The 11931-nt window shown below is 44.0% G+C and overlaps 1 protein-coding gene across 1 annotated transcript; it reads left to right on the forward strand.

Moving 5' to 3' along the window:
- The first annotated feature begins 1597 nt into the window (after positions 1 to 1597).
- Positions 1598 to 10889, forward strand: LOC309355815 (uncharacterized protein). Its single transcript, XM_081886996.1, has 5 exons — positions 1598 to 1891; positions 3960 to 3998; positions 5186 to 5482; positions 9069 to 9389; positions 10188 to 10889. The coding sequence occupies exons 1-5, from the start codon at positions 1723 to 1725 to the stop codon at positions 10304 to 10306; spliced, it is 945 nt and encodes a 314-aa protein (XP_081743122.1). The 5' UTR covers positions 1598 to 1722; the 3' UTR covers positions 10307 to 10889.
- The last annotated feature ends 1042 nt before the right edge of the window (positions 10890 to 11931 follow it).

The following is an 11931-nucleotide window of genomic DNA, read 5'->3' on the forward strand; positions in this document are numbered from 1 at the left end:
ATTTAATTTAATAATTTCTATGCTACCATTCATCTGAAGATCTCAGCGTGGTTCACAGAATAAAACTGCAAAGGTTATAATAAGAACAAGAGCAAAACAAAACAATAACCCCCCTCCCAAAAACACATTTAAATAATTGCCTGGCGCCTAAAAATGTATAATGAAGGCGACCAGACGAACCTCCGTGGGGAGAGCATCTCACAAACGGGGAGCCACTGAAGAAAATGTTGCAGATATTTAAAAAAATGCTGTTTGAAGCAACTGGTAGCTTAAGAACTGACTCCTTTGGAAATGAAACGTTGTCCAGACTCATGAAAATATTATTTAAACTTTTACTGGCAGGACCTTATTCAAAACAGAGTTAAAACATCCATACAATATCTTGTGCTGTCCAACACAGGCTCAGCAACTTACAAAATATGAAATAGTCTCTCTCTCTCTCTTTCTCTCTCTCTCTCTCTCTCTCTCTCTCTCTCTCTCTCTCTCTCTCTCTCCTGCTTTCCAACTCTTGCCAAGCCATTATCACATGCTTTGTCCTCTGTTGCGTTCAGAGAATGACTCCATTTGCATCTTCACTCTGTTGGGTTTGGAAGGCAAAGACTCAAAGGCAGCTCTTTTCAAAACGGCAGATTTGCAACTCAATACCTTCATCACATGATCAAAGGTTCACTCTCAGTACAGAGTAGAGAAACAGACAGCAGGTCGTCATTAGCTAATTGCAGCTCAGAGAACTAATTACAGCTTTAGAAAAACAGCATTGGGGGAAACTTCAGTGTTACCGATACACATTTAGCCATGTTCCATTTTAAACCTTCTTTAATACATGTACATTTTTCATTTCTGTGTGAATTAAACCATTACGCCTAACAGAAAAGGCCCGTTCTCGTGTTGACACCCTCCAGACCTCTTGTGGAGGAGGCAAACAAAGAAGGGCCTCGGGTGATGATCACAGGGTCTGGATCCGTTAATGTAGGGAGAGGCGGTCCTTGAGGATCTTATTCCTGCTCCCTGGTGCTTGAGTTCCCATTCTGCTGATCCTGGTCTCTTCTTTCCCCAAAAGGGGTGCCTGGTTGGCCACTGTCAGAAGAAGATGCTGGACTAGAAATCACTTTGGCCAGATTAGCAGGACTCTTCTAGCATTTTTTTGTTGTTGTTTAGTCGTGTCCGACTCTTCGTGACCCCCTGGACCAGATCATGCCAGGCCCTCCTGTCTTCCACTGCCTCCCGCAGTTTGGTCAAACTCATGCTGGTCGCTTCGAGAACACTGTCCCACCATCTCGTCCTCTGTTGTCCCCTTCTCCTTGTGCCCTCCTTCTTTCCCAACATCAGGGTCTTCTCCAGGGAGTCTTCTCTTCTCATGAGGTGGCCAAAGTCTTGGAGCCTCAGCTTCAGGATCTGTCCTTCCAGTGAGCACTCAGGACTGATTTCCTTCAGAATGGAGAGGTTTGATCTTCTTCTTGAGGCCCCTTTTTGAGTCGACCGCCTGTGATTGCTGCGTCCTTCCGCTTTCTCATTTCTAGCCTCATTCTACCGCCTTCTCAAGTGTTTTGGTTACAAAGGAGGCTGAGCATAGACGCTTCAAGGAGAGATGTGGTGAGCTGGTTGGAACATCGGTTGTTCCACCCAGCAGCTTTTGGTGTCCTCAAGGCCTATGAGCTGAGCTGTGTGCTGTGCTGGGGGCCCAGATGCAATGCTTTGTGGTGGCTGGGAGGAAAGGAGGTGATGACGGTTCAGTTCCTGCTCTTGTCTTTGCATCTGACAGTCTGGCAGAGTCAGGGAGGGACAACTCATCCTCTCTTTGAAAGCAGAGAGACAGTGGTGAAGCAGCGGACCCAGCCATTGGCCTTCGAGGGACGCCGGCCGAGCATGAAATTTGCTGCTTTGATAACAGGTTTGGGGCCTCTCTCTTGTTATAGACAAAATAGGGGGTTTGGCTTTTGCTGTCCTACTCGCCAAGGTTGCCGAAGCCCATGATCAGAGATGAATGGATGGAGGCAACACCTCGGTAACAAAAAACTCACTCCTTATCCTTATCCTTCTGGCGGTTCCCTCGCTGCGAGAAGCTAAGTTACAGGGAATCAGGCAGAGGGTCTTCTCGGTGGTGGCGCCCGCCCTGTGGAACGCCCTCCCACCAGATGTCAAAGAGAAAAACAGCTAGCAGACTTTTAGAAGACATCTGAAGGGAAGCTGTTAATGTTTAATAGTGGGACGCGGGTGGCTCTGTGGGTTAAACCACAGAGCCTAGGACTTGCCGATCAGAAGGTCAGCGGTTCGAATCCCCGCGACGGGGTGAGCTCCCGTTGCTCGGTCCCTGCTCCTGCCAACCTAGCACTTCGAAAGCACGTCAAAGTACAAGTAGATAAATAGGTATCGCTCTGATGGGAAGGTAAATGGCGTTTCCGTGCGCTGCTCTGGTCCGCCAGAAGCGGCTTTGTCCTGCTGGCCACATGACCCGGAAGCTGGACACCGGCTCCCTCAGCCAATGAAGCGAGATGAGCGCCACAACCCCAGAGTCGGCCATGAGTGGACCTAATGGTCAGGGGTCCCTTTACCTTTACCTAATGTTTAATAGGTTATTTTATTTTAATATTTTGTTGGAAGCCGCCCAGAGTGGCTGGGGAAACCCAGCCAGATGGGCGGGGTATAAATTATTATTATTATTATTATTATTATTATTATTATTATTATTATTATCAATAATAATAAATAAGATCAAGGAAAGCCAAGCCTGAGAGGGCCACAGATTCCAAGCACCCTGAAGTATGATGTCAAAAGCTGCCACAAGTCTGCCCTAACCACTAGGCAGTCTTGATATTCTTTTTCTTTGGCAATCACTCGTAGCTGAAAACATTGGCAGCATTAAGATAAATTCAACAGTGTAAATAAGTTTTGACAGATGCAATCATGGAATGCTGAATGGCACAGTTTTTGTAAAATATGCAGGGATTTATGATATGCAAAATGAACCATAGAAAGTTCGCAGATGATACAACGGTGGTTGGTTTAATCACGGCTGGAGAGGGGGAAGAAGGAAGGAAGTTGAGCAGTTGGGGCGGGGGGTGCAGGAAAAACAACTTACTCCTTAACTTAAAGAAAACAAAAGAGATCATTGTGGACTTTAGGAAATGTATATTGAATATTCAGCCACTTATTATTGAGGGGAAGTGCGTGGAACAGGTCTCGGTGTTTCGATTTCTGGGAATGGAGTTGAGAGACGACCTAACCTGGGGGGGGAACAGCAAAGACCTGATGAAGAGAGCACAGCAGAGGTTATATTTTCTGAGAATCCTCTGGAAAATCAATCTCTCAAAGGACCTGTTGATGGCATTTTACCATTGTACTGTTGAGAGTGTATTAACTTATGGTCTGTGTGTGTGTGGTTTGGGAGCTGCATGGTCAGGGAAAAACAACGCTGTCCAGGGTTGTAAAGACTGCGGAGAAAATAACTGGGTGCACTCTTCCCACCTTGGATCAAATCTATGCTTCCAGGTGCCATAAGAAAGCTGCAGAGATAGCGCAGGATAGTACGCACCCCGGAAATGATCTCTTTCAGCTTCTGCCTTCTGGAAGAAGGGACAGGGTTATAAAGGCCAGGACTAGCCGCCTGAGAAACAGGTTCTATGGAAATGCAATTCTGGTTCTAAATGCAGCATAAGGAGTCTCTGTAGTATATTGTATTTTAAAATGGGGTTTCGGAGTTTTTAGGGGTTTTTGAATGTTTTATTGTAGTTTTTCAATTTCATTGTTCTGTATGGGACAATGACAATAAAGATATCGTATATCGAAAGGGAAGAAGGGAAGTCACTGATATTTTAATGAGTATTTTAAATTGAAAAACAGAAAATTTAATAATGGTGTGATTGTGAGATAGAGGGTGAGTTTATATAAACTCACCCTCTATCTCACAAACCACACCATTTCTCATGATATCTTTTCTTTCCTTTGCTCTTCACTTTCAGCCTGTCTGCGGATCCTCCTTTGGAGATCGGTCCATGCAGGTAAAGTTGGTTTCCGTTTTTGCTTAATTGTTACTGATTTTAGTAAGCAGTTGCAAGGGATGGCCGGGGTGTCAATTTTGTATATTATTAAATTCACAGCTCAGGTTGTTGTAAACAAAAATTGCCCTTTTCCCTTATGGGGTATCCAAGAGCCCCTATAGAGTCCTTACATAGGTTCCCTATTGGTAGGAGAAAATAACAGAGGCCAACCAGAGAATATTGAGAAGCAAAGCAGCTAGTAAGCCTGATCTTTATTGATCTGTTGCAACAGGGTGCTCCCCTCACACGCAGGAGAGAGGAGGGACCCCGAAAAATGGCGCGCGAGGCCTTATAAAGACTTTTGAAATTCCCACCCTGTAGATCAAGACCACCCCCAGAAACATCATACATACATCACAGAAGGGGTGTAACCTAAGACCACCCCTCAGATACATCACACCTACATCACAGAAAAGGCGGTCTAAAACAGAAATGTGAATATTGTTTTTCTCTGTTGTTGTTTATCTCCTGTCTGGCAGGTTACTTGATTGGATTGCCTGGAGAGCCTGGCCAGTCTTTTGTAATGATAAATACTTAGTTCCTGGGCCAGGTCACAGGCTCACACCCTATTCAAACACAGACATACCCTTAAGACAGGATTTGTGAAGGAAAAGACGATGGGGAGGCTTTTCCATTTTCCGTTGACCTTGCAGAGAAAACATTTGCTCAGGTTGGGAATCTAAATGGTTCCAGGTCGGTCTTCCTGTGCTGATCTATGTATGTGCTTAGTTGGTACACTTATGAACATTTAACATATATCTAAGACCTCAAAATCCCTACCACAAGGTACATCTGACAGCAGCAAAAGGCAGAAATCTAGAAGGTCAAATTTACCACAGTGGGAGATGTGGTCATAAGCAAGGTATCACCTGTTGGATTTTTGTTGTTTCCGAGAGTGTCGAACCAAACGTTCTGGAAGTCCGGCAAATGCCACCTTGGTAGTCAATAAAACCCCAAAACTAAATGGTAGCCATTGCAAGAATGAACACATATGTGTTTATGTTCATTTGCTTCAGTCTTTCCCCAAACAAGATGCCCTCTTTATTCTGTGCTCCTTCGCTTAGCTTCTCAGAGTGTCTTCGTCCTCTGGGTTTCATGCGTTTGTTTCCTGACTGGCTGGCTTTCCTCTCCTCCTCTGTGATCTCCAGGGATCCCACCTGCAGCAATCCTTTCCTTGGATCCCCAGCACCACGTCTACATCAGAGATGAAAAGGTGATTCTCACTTGTTTGGCTCCTGATAGTTTGAAGGTGGCAGGATACACCTTCTTCAAAGAACAGCAAGATCGGACCTTCAAGGAGTTGCCCAATAGTGGAATGGGGCCTTATGAGATGTTCCGGGTCAATGAAGATACTGTTGGGAATTACAGCTGTGTGTACTGGATCATGCCCTCAGGACGGGAAATCTGGTCCCCACAGAGCAACCTTGTCTCTGTAGCCATGGCAGGTGAGCATCCTTGCATTTCACTGTTTGGCGTTGTCTCTCAAGAGAGAGAGGAGCACTGTGTTCTGAAAGAAGGATATATATAATTGGATATATGAATATATATATATTTGGTTTTGCAGATTAAAAATTTACTGTTAAGTTGTGGGTGAAGATATCAGATGACACAGCGATTCTTCAAACAGCTCTTGTTTATTCACAGGCCAGAACTGAACTGAACTGAAGGGTTCAGCCAGCCTGCTTATATAGAGCTCCAGTACAACGTAACTGTAACAATTTTCTAAAACTATCCAATCACTGAACGTCACTTTCGATCCCTTATTTGCAGTATCCCCCCGCTGGCCCAGGGTGAGAACTTCAGTACATAACATTTACATTTACATTTACATCCTACATAGAACAACATTTACATCCAACATAGAAACAAGATTCCAAAGAATCGCCTGGACTTCCCTCCTCCCTTTTCGTTAATCCTATTGTTAATCATTTCCTCCTGCATCTTTTATGATAATCCAAATCTTTTACCTCTCCATTGTGTCCAAAATTCGCCATTAAACTACAAGTGTTATTCTAAGCCTACTAACTATTTTAACTGTTTACAATGGTTTTTAAGATAAATTATAATTCCCCCCCATTTCTTATTAAAATTTTGGTCTCCCTGATTTCTGATTCTTCCAGTCATTTTAGCCATTTCGGAGTAATCCATCAACTTGATCTGCCATTTTTCTCTGGTAGGGACTTTATCTTCTTTCCATCTATGGGCCAATAACATCTGTGCAGTCATGATCGCGTACGTAAATAGTATTTTCTGCTCCCTTCGGATTTTGGCACCTAGAATTCCTAAACAGAAGGCTTCTGGTTTGTTTGTTTTTTAAAGAAAATGTTGTTTGAAACATTTTTTTCAACTCACTGTATATCATTTCCCAAAATTCTTTTACTACCTTGCATTTCCACCACATATGATAAAAGGTGCCCTGAAAGAGGGATTTCAGACTGCCTAGAAGGTTTATAAGGTGAGCGGGCAGTGATAAGGGAAGGATCAGCGTTGATTTACTGAATGGAACTTCCTTCAGAGTAAACATAGTGTGGGAACTTTCATGTATGAATGTTCCTTGTTGAGTTATTAAACATCAGGCGGCTCTAACTTAAGCCCATTAATTTCACTGAGTCTGCTCTGAGTAGGACTTACCGGCCAGCAACGCATTCTCAAGTCCCAAGGTACAGATCTTTTGGGGAGAGTGGCAGTGGTGTAATCTGGGTGAAGAGTCTTCCTTGCCCAATTTGGATGTGGCACAATGGGTCAGTGCTTCTTCTTTCTTCTTCTTTGGCAATCCCTCGTAGCCAAGTAAGATTGTCTTCCATAAACACGGTTTTAACTATGAGTCCGCAAGTGACTGTGGAGGCCAATTCTGGATCCACACGTCCTCCCACAGTGGGGACATTGGTTTCCAGGTGGGAGTTGATCACAGTGAGGGTTTGCCAAGCATGCCTTCCTCTTAGCGCATTTCTCGCTTGCATCCTGAGTTTGAGTGTTTTCAAAGCCCAGGACACCTTTGGTCAAGGCTGTTCTCCAACTGGAGCGCTTGCAGGCCAGTGTTTCCCAATTGTCATTGTTTATACTACAGTTTTTTAGATTTGCCTTGAGAGAGTCTTCAAACCTCTTTTATTGACCACTTTCCATTTTTAAGTTCGGAATAGAGTGCAGTGGTACCTCGGGTTACAGACGCTTCAGGTTACAGATGCTTCAGGTTACAGACTCCGCTAACCCAGAAACAGTACCTCTGCTTGAGAACTTTGCTTCAGGATGAGAACAGAAATCGTGCTCTGGTGGCGCGGCAGCAGCAGGAGGCCCCATTAGCTAAAGTGGTACCTCAGGTTAAGAACAGTTTCAGGTTAAGAATGGACCCCCAGAACGAATTAAGTTGTTAACCCCAGGTACCACTGTAGTTGCTTTGGAAAATGATAATCAGGCATCCACGCAACATGACCAGTCCAACAAAGTTGATGTTGAAGAATCATTGCTTCGACACTAGTGATCTTTTCTTCTTCCAGTACAGTACATGGGCATTAGTTCGCCTATGTTCTCAAGTGATGTGTACAATTTTTCAGAGACAAGATGGAATCTTTTGAGGAGTAGACAAAGTGGGTCAGTGCATCTAGCTATTATCCAGAAGGTTGGTGGTTCAGGCCCACCAAGGGGCAGTTGTGGACAGGATTCCTGCATTGTATGGACTCGATGACTCTTGGGATCCCTTCCTATGATTCTAAATTCAGAAAATAAACTTATTCAGGCACACGCTCAGTAATCAACAAAACAATATACCAGCCTTAGACCCCTGAGTTCCCATAGAAATGTCTGACCTAAATATATACAAGTTGTGACCGGAAAGTTCGGTGAACGGTCACAGAAACCGGATTGCGTGAAATATTTGTACAATCGGCATCAGAAACCCACGAAATGCTCACAATCGTGTACGGAGCTGAAGCCGTAACTCGAAAGACAATGTATGAGTGGTTTAAGCGTTTCCGTGAAGGGTGGCAAATGTTGACAGAATCCGTGAGTTATTGATGTGGGATCGGCGTTTGTGCGTCCGAATGATGGTGGAAGAATTGCATATTCCACATGAAATCATTACTGAGGTTACTGAGTTGTCCCACCCTCCATATTCTCCCAATCTGGCCCCACCAGATTTATTTCTTTTTCCAAAACTAAAAACTGTACTGAAAGGGCACAGATTTCCCAACATTTCACTCGTCCAAGCTGTTAAGATGAGGGAACTGAAAGCAGTACAAATAGAGGACTTCTCCAGAAGTTTCCAACAGTTCTACGAACGTTGTCAACGCTGCATTGTATCAGAGGGGGTTACTTTGAAGGCCTGTAAGGCATGTATGTTCGAATATTTCTCGCTGCCCGATTTCTGTGACCATTCATTGAATTTTCCTGTTACACCTTGTAGTGGCGCATGCTCTGGTTATCTCCCGCTTGGACTACTGCAATGCGCTCTATGTGGGGCTACCTTTGAAGGTGACCAGGAAACTACAACTAATCCAGAATGCGGCAGCTAGACTGGTGACTGGGAGCGGCCGCCGAGACCACATAACACCGGTCTTGAAAGACCTACACTAGCACAATTCAAAGTGTTGGTGCTGACCTTTAAAGCCCTAAACAGCCTCAAAGGCCCAGTAGACCTGAAGGAGCATCTCCACCCCCATTGTTCTGCCCGGACACTGAGGTCCAGCTCCGAGGGCCTTCTGGTGGTTCCCTCGCTGTGAGAAGCAAAGCTACAGGGAACCAGGCAGAGGGCCTTCTTGGTAGTGGTGCCCACCCTGTGGAACGCCCTCCCATTAGATGTCAAAGAGATAAACAACTACCTGACATTCAGAAGACATCTTAAGGCAGCCCTGTTCAGGGAAGTTTTTAATGTGTGACATCTTAGTGTATTTTTGGTCTTTGTGGAAGCCGCCCACAATAATAATATTATTATTATTATAGCTTCCTTTACAGGCCAAGTGGACCAGAAGCTCTTAACTACTAAGCCATGTCTAGGTCACCTGCTCATAACTTCTCCTTTGCGGATGATTCCTGCAGATCCCCCTCCTTTTCCGGTGCTGAAAGTGGATCCTCTGTCTGGAGTGGTGAACGAAGGTGACTCCCTGCACCTCACTTGCTTGGCCAATGGGACCACAACTGAGAAGAGATTCCATTTCTTCAAGGATGGTGCTGAGATGGCCACCAGTCATGACGGATCCAGAGAACCTGCGAATAGCTCCGCAAACGCCTCTATGAACATCTTACAAGCCAAGGTCAACCACAGTGGAGAATTTGCTTGCAGTTATGAAGAAGCGATTGATGGCCGATGGGTTATGTCTCCATGGAGCAAGACAGAGAAAGTCATGGTGAATGTCCCAGGTAAGTCATTTTGGGGAAGTGAGAGCCATCTTTAGCAGTAGCATAATCCACTTTAATGTGTTGTGTGAAAATGAGGCTATCAATATGTCTGGTCTTCCACAAGGGACACAATTATTGCCATCTTCTTTATTTCATATGCTGCGTCTCAGCCTTGATGCTTGGGGGAAAATGGAGGGGGAGGGATGGAGTTGGAGAGGTCCGCTCACATTTTATCTTATGTTTAGAGAAGTTTTCAATATTTAATGCTGTATAGTGGTACCTCGGGTTACATACGCTTCAGGTTACAGACGCTTCAGGTTACAGACTCCGCTAACCCAGAAAAATTACCTCAGGTTAAGAACTTTGCTTCAGGATGAGAACAGAAATCGTGCTCCGGCGGCCCGGCAGCAGCAGGAGGCCCCATTAGCTAAAGTGGTGCTTCAGGTTAAGAACAGTTTCAGGTTAAGAACGGACCTCCAGAAGGAATTAAGTAATTAACCTGAGGTACTACTGTATTGTTTTTAACAATTGATTGGGAGCCGCCCAGAGTGGCTGGGGAAACTCAGCCGGATGGGCGTGGTATAAATAATAAATTATTATTATTATTATTATTATTATTATTATTATTATTATTATTACTACGTTCTGCTCATGTTGTGAACGGGTTTCCAGAACGGATCCCACCGTACCGTCATTAAAGAGATAAAAATCAACATTCCAAGTTCTTGGGACCTTTTTCAAATGACGTCACGCCTTCAGGACGATAGACCCAAGCAAAACACAACGAACAAATAACAGATTCCTCTTTATTCCTTTCAGGTCAGGGGCCATATTCATCGGCACCGTCATCGCCCGCACCAAATCCATCCCTGTCACTGGGATATTTGCTCTCGGCTCCTACTCTCCTCATCCTGACGGTCCCTTTTGATTTCTGTTGAAGGAGAAAGAGGAGCGAAAGATAATGTTGGGGCTTTCAGGTGTGCCCTTTCGTTCTGTGCACGACCAGGAAAGCGGTTTCCGAGATGCAGCAGGGACAGTTTCCAGGATGGGCCCAAAATCTATGTCAGCCATGTCTATATTTTTTTTTTGGGGGGGGGGGAGTGTTCCAGAGAAAGGCCTTCTCCATTCTGGTGGCTGCCATGGGGGGGTCAGGATATGGGGTCTCCTGCCCTCAGAAAACGATTGCTTGGTTTTCATGGAGCATTGCTTTGCATTTACAATACGACCTGTTTGGGTGTTTTCTTTGTCATTAAAGGACTCTTTCAAATAAATAAGCAAAGCAAAACTTTGTTTGTTTCAGTCTTAAACAAACGAAACTCTGTAGGTTTCTGGACGGGGTAGGGCCCTACCAGTGTCGGATTTACGTACAAGCTATAGTTTAGGGCCCCACTCTCTTGGGGGCCCCCCAAAAAATTAAAGGGAAAAAACTGGATGTACGATTCCAAAATATAAGATAAAAAACCAGATTATGAGTCTTTGTAAATTGTGTTTCTAAAGGAACTTTTGTTATTGCCAAATGCCAATGTGATTGCGTTATTAATTTTGTTATGAATAAAAAATCATTTAAAGTTAGAGCTTCATAATTATTTCAATATTTATATACTTCTTCTTAATTGTATTTCAGTTCAACAATTACTTTGATAAAATACCGTATTTTTCGCTCTATAACACGCACCAGACCATAACACGCACGTAGTTTTTAGAGGAGGAAAACAAGAAAAAAAATATTCTAAACAAAATAGTGGATATATGATTTTTGTGGTTCATGCTTTGGCCACAGACATGTGATCTGACGGTGAGTTTGGAGTAGCCCAATGCAAAAATCCTGAGGATCCTTGTGGATCCATGCTTTGTAACCACGGAGGAGGGAAGGAAGGGGAACCATGGATCCTCTGCTCATGACTGCAGCAGATCCCCACCACCACCCGCAGGCATTCGCTCCATAACACGCACAGACATTTCCCCTTACTTTCTAGGAGGAAAAAAGTGAGTGTTATGGTGCAAAAAATACGGTACATATTTTGTTATGTGCAAATGGCAATAATAATAATAATAATAATAATAATAATAATAATAATAATTTATTTATATCCCACCCTCCCCAGCTGAAGCCAGGCTCAGAGCGGCTAATACTGTACCTATTAGGTTCATAAATTACCATATAGCATATATTCAACCCAAAAAACAGCGACACTTTGTTGTTGACAAAGGACAGCTGGACATATAAAGGGCCCCATTACCTCCAGTAGCTGAGGGCCTCATCAAACCTAAATCCAGCCCTGGGCCCTACATTGCAACTCTGTTGGCGGCTTGGTTCCCACCAGGGTTTGGCCTGAAGGCAAATAAAAATAACCTTGCTGAAGCTATACATCTTTGGATCTGGTCAATGCCTGGCTGTGTGGCTGCCAGGGAGCCAAAATTCATGTTTTACATTGTTCTTAGCTACGTACTCTTTGTTGATAGTTTTGATATTTCCTTTAAATTACAGTCAAGCTTTTACTGCAGTCCAGCAATAGAGAAATTTTCTTAACTAACCAAAGAAATATATGTTTGCCAACAGAGG

The sequence above is a fragment of the Podarcis melisellensis genome (genome assembly GCF_964234715.1).
Source record: "Podarcis melisellensis genome assembly, chromosome: 13".
Classification (NCBI taxonomy): Eukaryota; Metazoa; Chordata; class Lepidosauria; order Squamata; family Lacertidae; genus Podarcis; species Podarcis melisellensis.